The sequence below is a fragment of the Sphaerodactylus townsendi genome, linkage group LG08 (assembly GCF_021028975.2).
Source record: "Sphaerodactylus townsendi isolate TG3544 linkage group LG08, MPM_Stown_v2.3, whole genome shotgun sequence".
In the NCBI taxonomy this organism is placed as follows: Eukaryota; Metazoa; Chordata; class Lepidosauria; order Squamata; family Sphaerodactylidae; genus Sphaerodactylus; species Sphaerodactylus townsendi.
The window spans coordinates 19,525,995-19,543,245 of record NC_059432.1 but is presented as its reverse complement, the minus strand read 5'-3'; the positions used below and the strand labels follow the sequence as shown (position 1 = coordinate 19,543,245).

Genomic DNA, 17,251 nt, shown 5'->3' with positions numbered 1-17,251 from the left:
CAGGCTTTAGTGTCTAGAGCCCTGCCAGCATGGTGGGAATTGTAGTCCATAACATCTGGAGTGCCAAAGGTTCGCCACCACTGGTCTAGAGAATGTCAGCTTTCCTTTTTTTTATAACAAAAAAACAAGTTCCTAGTTCTTACAAGTTACAAAGGTGGGCTTTTGAAGTCATCTCAGCAATGCCTATGGAAAAGCCAGAAGGGATATGGGGAGATTTTCAGGGGTCCAGAACTTGAGCTTAGTGGCCCTGCAGAGCTGGGGCCAGCTTGCCAGCACATGATCCTGTAAACTGAGGAGGGAGCCAAGTAGTTGAAAACCTCCTTTGTGGAGGGGCAAAACAATCTTGGAGCTCCCCCCTCTCCTTACCTAGTCCTGTGCCTCGTTCTTTCTTCCCTTCACCCACTTCCATTTTGTGGACAGGATTCAGGGAAAAGGAAGCAATGAGCTACTGAGTTTCCTGTGCAGACAGCAGGCTTCCCCCCCCCCCCGGCCCACCAGAGTGGTGAGGCTGCAGAGGAAGGATGTCCCCCTTCTTTTCTTCAGATAAAGGGGTCCAGCGGGCAAAGCCAGCCTTGACTTGGATGGCCCAGGCTAGCCTGATCTCAACTAATGGGGGCAGAAGTGTACAACCTATAGGCATGCCTTTTGGTGATGTGGGAGCGCACGCCACCTTCCCGCAGACTGACTCAGGAGCCGGCCTGTGGGGGGGGGGGAGGATCGGCGGCGGGCAACAATGGCGCCTGCCTGGGCCGCCCACCACCACCGAGCCCTGCCCCCTGCCCTCCATGCAGGCTGACTTTTGGTCTCCCCGGCCCTGCCAGCCTGAACAGAGGCTGGGGGCGGGGCTCAGCCTGCACGAAGGGCAGGGGCGGGACTTGGTGGCAGGTGTCTCTGCCCCAAGCCACACCGCCGAGCGCAGGGGGTGCGGGTGGCGCCCAGAGAAGGGGTTGTCTCCGAGCGCCATTTTCCCCCTATACACCTCTGGATGGGGGAAGCTAAGCAGGGGCATCTCTGGTAAGTATTTGGATGGGAGACCATTGAGGATGTCCAGAGTTTCTGTGCAGAGGAAGACAATGGCAAACTATTGTCCCTTGCCTTGAAAACTCCATGTGGTTGCCATAAATTGGCTTTGACTTGGTGACACTTTCCACCCCCCTCTGGCACGAGGCCAGTGCCCTCCCCAGCATTAGATACTTTGCCTGTTTTCCCACAGACTGACTGCCAGCTAGCGCCTGCCTCTGCCCACTGCTCTTGCCTGCTGGAGTCCTGTGCATCCAGGTGTTACATCTGGTCACTGCCTGTTTGAAATCTAGGAGGAGTGTTCAATGTTCTATTTGCCTGTGAGTACCCCTCCTACTCACCAGCCACGGGACCTCCTTTAGTCCTGTTTTGATGTTGTCTGTTTGGAATGGCTGGATGAAACGGTTATGGGAGGACTGTCTGGATTTGTACAAGTACTTTTTAAACAGATTTCGAGATATGCCTCAGATTTCAGCCTCTGGCCCAGGATCTTCAGACCCATGCCTTAAGATCTTTTTCACAGCTGGCGCACATATTGTGTCTCCATATTTAGGTCCCATTTTTAATGAGCTATTAGCAAACCATCTGAACGGAGGCTATAAATTAAAGGAATGGGGAAAAAAACCTTATCCACATAACCCATGACAATATTGTTAAATCTATTCGAGGTACGCTTAATCTTGTGTCTTCCAAGTTCCTTTTTCTTTTTGATGGTTTAGATCAGATGGGATTGAGGGTGTTTTATTGTAGAGATTAAGTAGAGGGGTTTGTATCAGTGTATGGAGAGGTCAGGTGTCCTAGTGGAGACACTGTCTTCTTGGATGCCCCCTGTTCATAGCAGATAAATTGGTCCATTCATATCTCCCATACCTTGATGTCTACCATACTTTGATCCTGTTGAGTGGGTTGAATCCTGGAAAACCATTAGGCTCTGTTTATGGCAGACCAATCCAGTGATGTATTTACCACAGACAGGGAGTTATCTTGGGCAAAAGAAAATGGCTGCCTCCAAACAGGTAGTTCTTTCTGCTGCCCCTCAGTTTTTTGAAAGGTTACCTGAAGAGTTGGGCCAAAACCATGTACCTCATTTTGGGCTTGTTTTGTGGCAGAAAACATTGTAGTAGGCTGTTTGAGGTTCTCATTGCAAACTCATTCATGTGGTTTAGTTCCCCCTTGTTGCTGTTTATATCAGCGTGGTGTAGTGGTTAAGAGCAGGTGGACTCAAATCTGGAAAACTGGGTTTGATTCTCCACACCTCCAAGTGAGTGGTGGAGTCTTATCTGGTGAGCCAGATTTGTTTCCCCATTCCTACATTCCTGCTGGGTGACCTTGGGCTAGTCACAGTTCTTCAGCACTCTCTCCGCCCCACTGCCCTCACAAGGTGGGAAGAGGAACAGAAAAGAGTTTGTTAGCCCCTTTGAGTAAGGTGACCAGATGGTCACCTTTGTGAACCGGGACGGGGGGGGGGTAGGTGGCCACGCACACGCGCAGCCGCAGGAGCGCACTGCCTTCTGTGACAGGGCGGCAAACGGCAAGCCCCAGAAGGCCGTGCTCCTGCGGCCATGCGCGGGAGGCTGCCGCACTGCCTTGTGCCCCAGAAGGCAGTGTGGCAGCCTCCCAAAAATCGGGACAATTTGAAGAACCCGCGGGACAAATTGTTTAAAGGTGGGACTGTCCCGCCAAAAGCGGGACGTCTGGTCAGCCTACCTTTGAGTCTCCTTACAGGAGAGAAAGGGGTACAAATCCAAACTCTTCTTCTAATTCTATGGGCTGTTGTCTCTCACATAATTTTGTGACGGCGCCATGATGGCTCTTCTGCCTTGATAAGGTCCATTGAAGATGAGCAACAAAATCAAGAAGGCAGAATTAGGTTGAACGTGGGAAACGAAACGAGTAAATCACAGCTGTTGGGAAATGATAGGCCACCAATGACCATGCAATTCATGTTTGACACGGTGAAGAGTTTTGTCATTTGTTTGGCCTCTTTGACTGGGCTGCTTTGTGAGTTTTCAGGGCACCCCTAGTTTGTTGATCCTGCTCCTGCTCAAGCATGTTTTGGGACCAAAGCTGATCAGCAGAGATCTTAAGACACTGCTAAGAAGATCTCACTTGTTCCCAAGTAACTCCCAAAGTGCTGCCACTTTAATTTCTAAATTGTGGTCTACATACAGCTGAGGGGACAACATGCAGCCCTTAGTGCTGCCGCCTGTGGCCTACCACCAAATTCCTCAAGTATCTTTCTCTTTCCACTGAACCAATAGTCCTTTTTAGCCCCTCAGAACTCACTGAATTTGGAAGTGCAAGGAAAGGGGGTTGGGATCATGACAATTGTTTTCCACAGAAGATCGGAAAAGAGCTCGCTCACATACAGCCCTCAGTGACTGGGAACCCTGAAAAGCCAGGGGTCCCAGTTCTGCAGAGAGACACACCTGAATGTACGTAAGCTCAGTTTTGATGTTTTATAGGTCAGGGTTGAGATTGCTGCTGCAGTTCTGCGTCACGGGTGAGCTGCAAATGCGCTCGGGAGGGCCGAAAGAGGCTCGTGAGTTTGCTGCCAGTGGATTTGGTGGGAGGGTCTCTCGCCACATTGTACCCTGTTGTGTCTGTGGGGCGAGATGCAATTAAAATCTCCAAGGGCTTCTCAGAATTCACGTTCTTTCATTAAGAAAAGTGGGGAGGGGAGACTGCCCCCCCATTTGGCCCAGTGAGTTGCCGAAAGGGGCCATCTTTCCCGACAGGTGGGGCAAGCTAGACCCGCTTGCGCGACAGCGGATGATTTTTCAAAGCACGTTCCACCTTGGAGCTCTGCAGAAGTTTATTAGGAGTTCCTCCGCCAGTTCGGTAACGGCAGAACAGCTTTCCCTGAAGTACAGGTTGTCAAGCACGCTTCATCTTTTTGACGGTACGCTGCCCAGTGGGGAAGGGCATATTATGGATGTACATTCGATTCATGCCTACATGGCGGCAGAATTCTTAGCAGCAGACAAGGGTAACGGGGCTTCATGATGACTGATTAGGAGGGAGCCTGCAGCAGGCGTTGACGTACAAAGACTGTGGAAAGGATAGCAAGCTTGAAAAATTAGTGTTGGAATCAAACGTTGCATTTGGGGCCCACCACTGACCACTGTTTGCAAGAGCTGCGTGTGGTGAAACAGGACTCGAGTCCTCAGCAGGACTCAAGTCCAAGTGCAGGCTGTGGGTTGGATCCAGACCAAGGTTCCCTGTAAGCTGCCCGGCCACCATATTGGTGCCGCACACACAAGGGGCCATCCAGCAGGGGGCGCTCTCCCAGGCAGTTCAGTTCTGTGCAGCGGCTGGGAAGTTCTGCGCAGCACTGAAGACGATTAGAGAGACTATTGATTTTCGTATCAGTGGAACAGAACCTTCCTGCATCTTCCTTCCACCCCCTGAGCTCAGCTAAATGCTGCTCCTCAGGGGCAGAGTACTGTGCAGAATGTATCTGGAACATCAGTCTTGAGTACTGTGCCTTTCTGATGGATCAACGGGCCTAGTGCAGTGGTGGCAAACCTTTGGCACTCCAGATGTTATGGACTACAATTCCCATCAGCCCCTTCCAGCATGGCCAATTGGCCATGCTGACAGGGGCTGATGGGAATTGTAGTCCATAACGTCTGGAGTGCCAAAGGTTCGCCACCACGGGCCTAGTGGGATCAAGGAAGACTATCATCCGCTTGGTCAGTTGTCATAGCGACCAGAGGAGGCACCCAGCCTTCCTGGTTGCAATTCCTATAGAGGTTTTATGTTGGAAAGTTCTGCTTTTTTGCACATGCGTGTGCAAATTCTGCTGGATGATTTGGGGCGGGGAGGGAAATATTCTTCACTGGTTGAGCCATGACTACAGTGGTCAAAGAAATCAGGTTGAGATTACATCACAGCAGAAACAAAGCAGTTGAAATAATTTTGTTATAAAGCGCATGTGTTGGGAAGGGGAAAACAGAGGCTAATCCGATATATCGAAATAATACTTGATGAAGAAGAATGAGTTATAAATTGCAAGACAATGTAATGGTTTTCTATTTCTAGTAGCATTTGCCTGGACTTGGTGGACAGTAACCAAAAATTAGATGGGGAATGGCAGACGCTGCCTTTTATTTTCTGTAGCACTTTTTCCTTAGCCCCGACGCTATAAAGTTTGCTTTTCTGACTACCAAAGCTCGTTTGAAAGCATGCACTTTGTAGGACCTTAATATATTTCTTGTGTGACGATTGCCAAGATAGTTATATTATTAAAATAGTGAACAATAGTTTATTGCATTATGATATTTTGGATAGATTTTAATGTATGCAGACTATTTAATCTAAGTGTTATGGCTATGAACCGAAAGAAGGCTGGGTTTCTCTTTTCCTTTGTGTGTGCGCGTGTGTATGTATGTGTGTAAGGTTATAAAGATGGATATTTTTCCCCATCTTGCTGTTCAAGAAGAATACACTTTTTAATGCAGAGAGATTATTCTTGCAATAGATGATTTCCAAGTGGGGCATAATGAGCCGGCGGCACGGCGGCAAGCTCGCTAGCAAAACACAGGTTTAAAAGCTCCGGGATCCCAGTTCGTGTTTTTGTTTTGTCATTTTTTTTACAAATGACTTGCAAACCACCGGGTTGGTCCTTCACCTCCTAGCTCAGCGCATGTGGGTGCAACCTAACTAGGCAAAGGTGTGCTGGGTGCCAGGAGCAGGAGATGACCATAGTGAAATCACTTGGGAGAGTGCCAGCAGGCAGTCGGGGTTAAGTCTTCTCAACCAGGCTGAGGCGATTCCCCTCTATCTGTGTAGTGAGCCTTCCCGCAGGAAATGACAGTGCCTCAGAGCTTGGGAGATAGTAATAAATATTTGTTTTATGGTCTATGGTCTGCCAACCCTGTTTGTATTTCTGCTGTATGTAATGTTGAAGCATGATTTTCTTAAAAAAAAAAAGAAAGAAAACAAAACAAACTTTCAAAAGAGTTTTGGAGGGGAGTCGCATCACCCCGGCCGTCCTGTGTGGACGTTTGTTTCTATGACCTTTGATGTTTCCGTGTAATTGGCTTGGACGTTTATAACTTTTATGACTCGGGAACCGTCTCCTTCATAAATCCGTTTTAATTAAAAGTCAGGTCAGAGCAACAGGAACAGATACACAAGAATTCTGAAGTTTACAAACTACAACTTTGATAAGGGGGAAAATCATGACATATGTATACAGTTGCTATTAAAATGTAATCTATATATTCTATATGATTGTATAATATTTTATACAACGGTACAAATAAAATATTTTTCTATTAAGTTGAAACACAGGGTTTCTCGTCGTTGTTGTTTCCTGTTAGCTAATATAAATAACATAAATAACACTGTCAAACAACACATTGGAAGTGCTGACATTTTTCTAGGCTGCGAGAGTTAAGTCATGCTGCAGTTACAACCTTTCATGCTGTTTGGAGAGATCCCAGTTTTAAGTTGTTCAGTAGATTAAAATGAATACATATTTAAACACCATTTAGAAGCTTGTAGTTTTATTTGCTAAAAGCTGTTTCATATAGATTTTGTTACATTTGGCAATATGGAGAGAGAAAGACAGAGAGAGAAATAAAGGAAGAAAAAATTTAAAACACCAATTGCAGCATCTAGGTATATAAATGGTTGCTATAAAGAAAGATCTGAGAGTTCTAACTGTTGAAAAGCACTGGTGGACCAGAAAGGGTGGAAAGGTGGGAGGCGGTTCCAAGGGCAAACCCGCATGCTAAAGTTGGCAAGGCTACTGCTGAAAATGGCATCCCTGTGTCCAGTTACCCCTTCGCCTCCCAGTTGGAGTGCACTTACTGGGTTGTGATGTGCTCACGAGCCCTTTTTCCAGCACGCTTAGCCAAACGGTTTGGAAAGGGGTGAGGCCAACGTTCTGCATGAAGGCATCACAACTCGGGTAAGCCGCAGAGGAGAGGGGACAGTTTGACACAGGATACCCTCCGGGGGGGGGGGACTGCCCTGCGTCGGCCGTAGCGTGCAGTTCTGCCCAGAGGAGGCGGCTGAAGAATTGGATTTTGCTTTTGGAGAGAACAGCGTTATGCATGCGACTGATGAGAACGGCTGACGGTCGGAATTAAGCGATGGAGGTGGGTCCTAAGGGAGAAAGGGGCGGGGCTTTGACATTAACGCCCCACACTAATGTTACAGGTCTTGCAGCTGGGATCTTTTTTGGCATCCGCGGTCGACAAGCTCATTAGCTGATGCCCAGTAATTTCCGCGACTGTGCCAAGTGAGAGATCCACGGGGTCGGTGTAAATCACTTCCAAGATTACATCCTGTGCGTGGTGGTAAACCATGACCCCGCCTTCTTCGGTGCAGGTCAGGAATTTGTTATCCCGCAAGTTCAGCTGAGGGAGGCGCTGCTTACAGAATTCGTCTCCCGGCGAGCCGGCGGGCGCGATGACGAGGATGACGTAGTGGTAGGCCGTGTACATGCAATAGAAGTCCCCAAAGTACAAGTTAGTATTGGGGTTGAACAGTTTTTCCGCCGCGATCTCAAACCTGTATCTTCCGTAAGGCGAATCCTGCGGGGGCTTCCCGGTGTTGAATTCGGTGTTGCAGCTAAAGAAGATGCCTTCCAGCTTCCCGCTGATCGGAGAGCCGTGGCTGCCACTGTTATCCTTGACTGAAGGCTGCAGTGCGTTTCCATACTGCTCTCTGGAAGTGAAGGAGAAGCAGTTCGGTTAATTTCAACAAGGGCATTGCCCGACAGCATTCCAACCCCAAAGAAAAAAACCCCCTGTTCTTCTGGGTAGAAAATAACCAACAAAAAACAAGAAAACCGAAGTGTGTGTGGGTGAGGGAGAGGAAAAAGATGCAAGGGACCAAATTTTAGCCTTGTCGATTGCTGTGACGGAGTTTGCATCTTCAGCACAGGAGAAAACCTCTCCTGGTTTATGGAGAGGCAGTGTGGGGCCAAGCCTGCACAGAGGATTATCGGCTGCCCTCTCCCCTCCTTGGAAGAACTCTATAATTCCCGAAGCCTAAAGAAAGCCCAAAATATTCTGAGAGGCCTGTCTCATCCAGCACACTCTCTTTTTGAACTGTTACCATCCAGCAGACGATACAGGTCTATCAAAACTAGGACAAAGAGGCTTAGAGACAGCTTCTACTCTAGAGCTAAGGCTATGCTGAACTCCGCGGCTTCGTGTTGATGTGTTTGGGGCTGTGTAGAGATGGGTGGAGGAAGGGGAGAGTCAGGATGGGGTATGAGTCTGAAATTGTGTGCATCGAGGAATGCTGCTGTAAATTTCGTTGGGCGTGCACAATGACAATAAATGCTTATGCTTATGCACATTCACCGTGCATCATTGAGCAAGAGTCATCCGAGAACTGAGCCCCCTGCTGAGTACACCTCTGCGGCAGGTGGGTTACCTGTTGGGTAAAGCATGGAATGACTCTTTGCAGCAAAAACAATAAAGGGTCCCTCGTGTGCTCCTAGGCAGGTCAAAGCCCTGGCAGAGGAGCCTTATCCTCTAGTGCAGTGTTTCCCAACCTTTTCGACGTCGCGGTACCCTTGACCTCGCTCTTTGTATCTCAGGGTATCCTTGAGGTTCATTTGATTTTTTTTTTGCATTTTTAAGAGTTTTTTTCCATTTTTGGCCTGTAGGTGGGGGGAGTGGCAAGCAGGGGGAGGGGAGGGGAGGGAAAGCAGCGTTGACAGCCGCGTTGTTTGTTTGCCTAAATCCGGCATGGATTGGGGGGATTTAAAGGGAGAGCTCCCTTTAAATCTACCCCCCAATCTACACCGAATTTAGGCAATAAAACAATGCTGTTTTTCAGTGTTGTTTGAAGGGAGCCTATGAGGCTTCCAACCCCCACCCCCCTTCAAAATCCATTTGATTCCAGTGGGGGGGGAGCAGGCGGTAGCATTCTCATGGTACCCCTGGGATGTGCTCAGGGTACCCCAGGGTACCAAGGAACCCTGGTTGGGAATCACTGCTCTAGTGACATGTGTTGGGAAAGGCCTTTATTGGTGACAAAAAAGATCCTCGGCCACTCACACTTTGAGCGGCCTTTGTGATGAGTCTTGGCAACAGAGGGGCCACAAAACAGGCGGGCTTGGATCCTGCAAAGAGATTCTTCCTCACACACAAGGACCTCTCCCTGATGCAAGAGCCCTCATCAGCCTCTGCTAGGAGGATGGAGTTTTGGGATCCAAGCCCCCACCTGGGACGTCTGTTTTGCTCTACCAACCCAAGGCTGTCCAAGATGGGTCATCAGTGGGCAATGCCTTTAAGCAAGGCTGCGGATTGGCCCTGGGAGTCGGGAGGGCTGAACAGCCGATGAGAGTTCTTGGCATTTCCAAAGCTACGGGGGCTTGGCTTTTCCAGTGACGTGGCAGAGCACATTTTGAACGCCGGTTCACAACCCTCAAGACTTCCACCTCTTAAAATTTCAGAATAATAATAAGGAGTAGGAGGAGAAGGGATTAGCTAAATGCCAAGACCCAAAAGAGTAAAGGCTGCTATCAGAAGAAAAACCACAAAGGGGCAGATGGCCATTCTCGAATGGCAGCACAGTGACACCCAGTGGCTGGTTGAACTCATTACAAGTGATTGTTTCCTGCAGAACGGGTAATGTTATCAGGCGCCTAGACATGCCTTCTCTTTTAAAGTGGGCAGATTCCAGTAAACTGCAGCCTTCACTTCCTCACCTGGGCAGGTTAAAGCCAGCAATGCCGGGCCTTGAGCACTTTTTCCCAGAGCCGGATCGTGAGAGCGAATGGGCCTGCTCTTCCTCCCCTTATAGAGTGGCTTCCTGGGATGTAGCAGGAAGGCACTCGCCCTCTGAAACTCCAGGAAGGCAGTCCAAAGCTGATGGGATTCAGCAAGTGCCAGTAACACAATCCAGTAATGAATGAGTCAATTGTTGCATGCTAATTAGTTAGTGAGGTCAGAAGTCAGTGTCCAGGTAATTGATACCTATTGGTTGGGTAGGCTACATGCAGGTCTGCACGTAGGCTTTAGATATATGTTCTTTGTGTTGCACTCTGCTCATGGTCAGTTCAGTCTGTCTGTAGCTTAGTAGCCATGTAATAGTCTAAGCAGCAAGCTGGCTGTTGGTGCTAGCTAGTAAGAAAGATGTTTAATGCTTTTCGTCCAAGTTACCCTTTTCCCTGTTAGCAAGTAAACTATATACATTTCAGTAAAGCAACTGGTCTCTGCCTCATTATTTGCATTAACTCTGCTAATTAAGTATTTGTCCACACGACAAAAGCACAACTGTTTATAAAGGATTATGGCTCATTACCCTACAGGGTTTGGGATTTCGATTGCTGTGCTTTAATGGACATAAATCAAATTGCTGTTGTGCTTCTTGTCACAGATGTCCTTGTGAGTTGCCGTGGTTCCTTAACTAGAAGAAAGCCCAGCTAGAAATGCCCATAGTGCATAAAGTAAATATGGAAAGCAAAATCAACAAACTTTCTTTAATCTACCAAAGAAAACTGACATCCATCAGCGGACTTGTGCATGTGTGCCATTTTCTAGATTAGAAACCACCCATGTAAAAACATTAGGATGGATATCTATATCTATCCATAAACTTAGCTACCCTTCTAACCAGGTGGCAGAATCTTTGGTTCCCCAGTAATGGGGTGTCTGTGACCTACCACCCACCCAGTATCTAAACTAGGGAGCCCAAATTCTCCTTTTATATCCACCTTAAAGGGAGAACTTGGGGTCCCCTGTTTAAACAACATTGAAAGTGATGCTGTTTCCCCCAGTGGGGGGACTGGATACAACACCATAAAATGTTTTCATAGCAGTAATAAAACATTTTGAAAGCATTTTGAAAATGTTTTCAAAAATATTTCTGTTGTGTTCAGATTTGTGAGTTGGGGCATGTTCTACAATGTGATGGTGACTTTGAAACAACCTAGTGGAAAAAATCTTTGTTTGGTCATGATGGGGGAGGGTGGCCGCCCATGGGGGGGGGGGCATCAAACTCAGGCTTTGCCCAAGGCTCCAGTTTGCCTAGGTACGCCACTGTGCCTAAGTACCTTACATTTATTTCTGTTGTAATTTTGAATTCTGACTCTGTCCTCTGGGGTAGTAGCTACTGTTTGGGATGGAAAAAGAGACTAGCTTCAGCCTCGTAGTCTCTGTGAACACACAGAGGTCCACAGAGCCCTGGCTGTTCAATGCAGAAACTGAGCCCTTGGAATTATCTAACCAATGCCCCCAATTTGGACACAGCAGGAAAGCATGCCCAAAGCTCATGACACAGCCCTGGAGTGCCGCAGGCCATTGGTTTGCCTGATTCAGTATTGTCTACTCCGACTGGCAGAGGTCTTACATATCACCTACTCCCTGATATTTTAAATGGAGATGTTCAGGATTGCACCTGGGGCTCTTGGCATTCAGAGCAGATGTTCTTCTATGATGGAACCAGCTGTTTGGAATGCAATCCCTTCATGGACGCCTCCACTGCATGGAGCTTACAGCAATCCACTAGAACACCAATAATCTTATTTTTGCTGAAAACCAGATACAAATGCATTTTCTATGTCCCTAATCTTTATTTTTTAAATCCACCCCCAGCAACTGAAAACAACATAGATTACAAATTCACCTAAAGAAATACCTAGCTGATAATTAATTTTACTGCAAGACTGCGTGTCTGCAGGCAATGCCACTAGGCTGCTCCAATGTTAAAAGTGGGGATTCTTCCTGTTTGCCGTACTGCACGGAGAAGACCACGTTCTGCTTTTACTCTCTGGGGCAAGAAAGGCCGCAACGCCCTTACCTGACGTAGTCAAAGTATTCTTTGTGTTGGTTCCGATAAAAGACGGAAAACTTCAGCATGCGTCCTGAAATCACTTCTGCTTTTTCCAAAAGCTGTGTTAAGTGGACCTTTGAATAATCTGCGAACGCAAAACATGCTGCTAGTAAGAAGCAAAACTTCACAATCTCCAAAGTCCACGTGGTGAAGCTCAGAGCAAGACAGAGGCTGGGGAGGAATCTGGTGCTGGCATCACACTGAAAGCCCTCTGATGTAGAACAGCATCCCTCTAGTTGCCACATAGAAAGGCTCAAATCAGACTTGCCATTTTATGTGAGATAGCTACGGGGATCTGCAGCCATATGGCGGCTGTGAGTTTTGACAACTGCAGTAGCCGAATTCAAGGCAGGAGGGCACCCCCTCCTGGGCTGCGGTCCCAGCCAGAATTGGGCCCTGTGGCATTTCTAAATTGAGTTTCCATGGAGGGTGGCATTGCAGCTGCCATCCTGATGCAAGTCCTAGCTGGGAACCCAAGTTAAACATAACATGCTGTGGCCCGCAGAAAGAGTGACATGCTTGGCTTATTCCGAAGAAGCTTATTTTGTACCTAAATCCCTCTCTTAAGACTACACTCGATTATGAAGCAGTCAGCAGGGAATGATTGTTTCATGTATGTGACAGCCACAGATCTAGATTGGCCATTAAGGATCAGAGAACAAAAAAGCAGAAACACACAGGACTGTATTTTTAAATCGGTAAATAGAGGTGGTGGGAACCCTCTTGGTTCAGACCAGGGAGGCACCAGACTGGGAAGGGACTTAACCTCCTCTATTCCGTGTTCCTCATCTGAAACAGCCCCTGGAGACCCCATTTGCTTTACTGGGAGAATTGTGTGGGCAACTGTACAGTCTAGATCAGTGGTGGTGAACCTATGGCACGGGTGCCAGAGGTGGCACTCAGAGCCCTCTCTGTGGGCACGCACAAACAGAGTGCCCCCCCCCGCACATCTAGGCTGGCCTGGGTCGCTGGGCTCAGTTATTAGCATTAAACCTAAGATCTAGTTTTTGGGGAAGCAGTGTAGGTAACCCTGTTAAACGCTGTTAAACCCCACTGATCTTCATGCGAAGAACTAAAGTGCAATCCTTTACCTGGGAGTAAGCTTGGTTGCTGGCAATGGGGCTTGCTTCTGAGTAAACCCTCCTAGGGTCGTGATTCACACGTTGGAATAGTTGCACGGTTGCTTCAAAGCAAACCCATCGACTACCACCAAGCTTACTCCCGAGTAACGCACGCCTCGGAGCCAAACGTTTTTTCTAAACTAAAACATCAGTATTCAGGTTAAATTGCCGTGTTGGCACTTTGCGATAAATAAGTGGGTTTTGGGTTGCAATTTGGGCACTCGGTCTCAAAAAGGTTTGCCATCACTGGTCTAGATCAACAGCGAAAACAACCACTTGGAAAGAGGGGAGAATAGAAGACATGGGCAGGGGGGAAAGAGTTATTCCCCCCCCCCACAATTCTCCACAGCCCCTGACTTGAAATCAGCTGCCCCCATACCACATTGCTATGTAGTATTTTAAAATCTACTGGAGAACTGTTGATGGATCTTCAGGCTTCACTTAATTCGATGCTGTGTGTCCTCTATAGTGGGCTGTCCAATTCTGGCCCTCCAGATATTTAGACTACGATTCCGATCACTCCCTGCAAGCATGGCCAATTGTATCCCATGGGCTGATGGGAATTGTAGTCCATGAACATCTGGAAGGCCACAGTTGGACACCCCTGCACTACATCAAGCTATCTCACCTTGGCTTGCCTTTTCCTTGGCGAAAGGCAGGTAGGTGGGAAGGCACACAGCTGTATTCTGCGGTAAAGGCAACCTTCCTACCCTTGAAAAAAAGATGGCCTAGAAATGACTGTGTTTCTGGCGCCAGCAAAATTCAACACAAGACACATTTATCAGTTGCTTCTTTCCTAGAGCCCTTACCTGCTGTACAAAACTCTATGATTTCACTCCATTCCGAAACCATGTAATCCCCGTCCACTTGTTTCGATGCGGTCTGTACTGCTACTGTGTACTCGGTCCTTGGGCTCAGGAACCAGTGGCCGCGGACTGTCATGGGCAGAGGGACAGCTTTTGCAACGAGCTTCGTGGGCACATCCTAACAAGGCAGACAAATAGGGAAAGAAGGAAGTCAGGGGTGTGAAGAAGCAACGCCAAGTATCACCTTCTCCCATATGCTAGCTCTCTCTGTGCTCTCACCTGTGGGGGCTAGGGTTGGAGATTCGGACAGTCTAAATCCGAATTTTTACCGAATCTGCACTGATTCGGACGGATTCGGACGAGGAGGGGCCGAATCTGAGCTGTCCGAATCCTAACAGATCCGAATCCATGGGATTCGGATCACCAACGAGTGCGTTTTTTTATTTTGGGGTTTTCACGTTTCTAGAAGCCTGCGAGAGCATTTAAACATATCAGCACCAAAATTTCAGGGGTATCATCAGGGAGACTGTCCTGATGATACCCTCAAGGAACTAATTGCAGAGTTTGGTTTAGGGGTCCCAAAGTTATGGATCCCCAAAGGGGTGTCCCTATCTCCCATTCTTTCCAATGAGACCTTCTAAGGAGATGAGGGCTACCCGCTTTGAGGGGTCCCATGGCACAGCCCCCTGAACAAACTGCACCAAACAGGAGAATTATCATCAGGACAGTCTCTGATCGACCCTACTAAATATTATTACCGACTCACATCTGAAATGCACCCCTGCAGGCACCAAAGAATTTTCAAAGATTCTTTGTTCTGCAGTGACTTAGCTGCATTGCTGTCAATAGTTCTGATAGAGGGCTGTGGAGTGCATTTTCATGGTAAACCACAAAACATTCAGGGGAATTATCTTCAGGAGAGTCTCTGGATGACACACCATCCAGGTTTGGGGAACTTTACTTCAGGGGGGGCAGTGGGAGGTGGACCCTACCCTTTTGGGTCATAGAATTAAACCCTGAAGCAAAATTCCCCAAACCTGGATGGTGTCATCTAGGAGCTCTCCTGAATACCTGAATTTAATGACCATACTGCTTCCAGAAATGTGCACCTCCACGGCTCCTCTACCAAAGAGGCTCCCCAATTGACAACAATGCAACTAAAGTCACCTGAACTCGAAAATCTGGGCTCTTCTGGGGAATACCTACAACGGATGCATTTTAGGATGTATCGGCACCAAATTATCAGGTATCATCAGGTGACTGTCCGATGTTGCCCACCAAGTTTGGTACAGTTTGGTTCAGATATGGACCCTCAAAGGGGTGCAACTATTCCCCATTGTTTTCCAGTGGTAGCTGATAGGGGCTACACCTTTGAGAGTCCATAACTTTGGCTCCCTGAACCAGAAACTGCACCAAACTTTGGGGGTATCATCAGGACAGTCTCCTGATGATACCTGAAAGACTAGTCACTAGCTAAAATGCTGGTTTAGATGTTTCACCACTCACTCACTCCAGCGAGGCTTCATGTGCAGGGTGATTGAAACATGAAAACCGGAATTTTAAAGCTAATTATTTCATTCAGGAAGTATCACCAGGAGACTGTCTATTGTACCCCAAGTTTAGTGAGAGTTTGGTTCAGGGGAGCCAAAGTTATGGACTCTCAAAGGTGGGGCCTCTATCCCCCATTGTTTCCAATGAGGCTAAGAGGAGATGGTGGCCACCATTTTGAGGGGTCCCATAACTTTGGCCCCCTAAACCAGAAACTGCAGCTTGGGAGATTGTCATCCGTTTAATCTCAATGTCTAATCAAGCCTGATGCTGATATGTCTAAAATGTCGCCCTGCAGAGTACCCACAAAAGAATTTGCCCAAGATTCCTTTTCTGCAGTGACTTCTGCATTGCTGTCAATGGGAATTTCTGGTGGAGGGCTGTGGGATTGCACATTTATCAGAAATTTTTAGTCACAAAATGTTCGGGGTATCTTCAGGAGAGTCTTTGGATGACACCATCCAGGTTTAGGCACTTATGGGGGCAGTGGGAGATGGACCCTACCCATAACATTGAACCCTTGAAGCAGCGGTCGCAAACCTGGGTGGTGGTGTCATGAAGAGACTCTCTGAAGGTACCCTGAAAAGTTTTAATGGGTTTACATGAAATGTGCCTCCTAGCTTTCCCCTCTAGAAATTTCCCATTGTCAGAGCCAACCAACCACTACAGAGCACAGAATCTGGGGAAATTTTCTGGTGACTATGAGGGAGTGCAGTTTAGAGCTACTGTCACTTGGGAATTTCAGGGTATCATACAAGTACTGTCCCTATGATACTCCCCAAGTTTGGTGAAGTTTGGTTCAGGGGTCCAAAGTTATGGACCCCTTCAAGTGTAGCCCCCATTTCATATTGCTTCCATTTTGGAAAAACAATGGGGATGGGGGCATCCTTTGAGGGTCAGCCAACTTTGCCCCTGAGCAAACTGCACCAAACTTGAGGGAGAAATCATCAGGACGATCTCCAGTATCCTGAAAGTTTAGATGCTGCTAGCTTTAAAATTGCACCCCCTGATGTAAAAAGCAAAATTCAAAAAAAGTAATAAAAAAACGGACCCGAATTTTTTCGGATTTACCCGAATTTTCGGGCATATCCGAATCGGCTATGATTCGGATTCGGGCATACAAATCATTTTATGCCCCAAAATACCCAAATCCGAATTTTACCGAATTTTTTTAGTATTGACCAACCCTAGTGGGGGCACAGTGTGATGAGTAGCCACAGGGACAGGAGTAGCTCTGTGTCCACATCTAGCAAACCGAAACTCAACAAAATACCAAGTTTTAGGCACAAAGCTAAAAAGTTTCTTTTCAACCGAGGGTTTAACTGAAGATATTTAGTAGAACCGTTTTTAAATGTACATAAAGACAGATATATAGATATTGATAATTATATCCAAAACAAAAACTATAACATGTACACGTATCTTAAATGACAAAAAAACAATATTCTGGTCTCTCAACAGCCACGTGCTTCCAATAATAACAGATCTGATAGAAATTTAATGTGATCTGCATGCTTATTTTCTTTATTTATCCTGATCTAAAACCTTCTTCTGTTATCTTTATATTCATTAGCTCAGTGTAAATTGATTAATGCTGATGAAAATCAACACTCGCAGGCATGAGCCAAGGAGTCAAAGTATTTTGCCTAATAATCTCTCTTCTTCAGCTAATGCTTTTTGATGAAGCTGCGGCATGTTAATCCGGCATGGCAGCCTCTCATATTCGGCAGCAGCCCAACACCTCAATCAGGAAATGAATTTGTAACTCAGGCACATTCACCTGTAAAGAGGGGGGGGGGAATTGCCCATCACTTCCCCTCATGCACATAATATGAATAGGGATCTGTGCCTACAGCCCTGTTCCTATCAACAAACACCAGTGCCGGCCTTGGCACGAAAGTCTCAAATGCTGGGATGCCGACAAAGGTTAACTGAAAGCCAGCATGGTGT

The 17,251-nt window shown here is 47.3% G+C and overlaps 1 protein-coding gene across 2 annotated transcripts in view; it reads right to left on the bottom strand.

Annotated features, from left to right (window-relative positions):
* Positions 1-6,102: 6,102 nt before the first annotated feature.
* PHYHIPL (phytanoyl-CoA 2-hydroxylase interacting protein like) overlaps positions 6,103-17,251 on the bottom strand; it is a 148,415-nt gene continuing 137,266 nt past the window's right edge. For both annotated transcript variants that reach the window (XM_048505817.1, XM_048505816.1), the window contains exons 3-5: positions 13,757-13,931; positions 11,794-11,911; positions 6,103-7,701 (exon numbers count right to left, since the gene is read on the bottom strand). In XM_048505817.1, the coding sequence (XP_048361774.1) occupies positions 7,167-7,701; positions 11,794-11,911; positions 13,757-13,931 (828 nt within the window). In that variant the 3' untranslated portion in view covers positions 6,103-7,166. The remainder of the gene's footprint in view (positions 7,702-11,793; positions 11,912-13,756; positions 13,932-17,251) is intronic.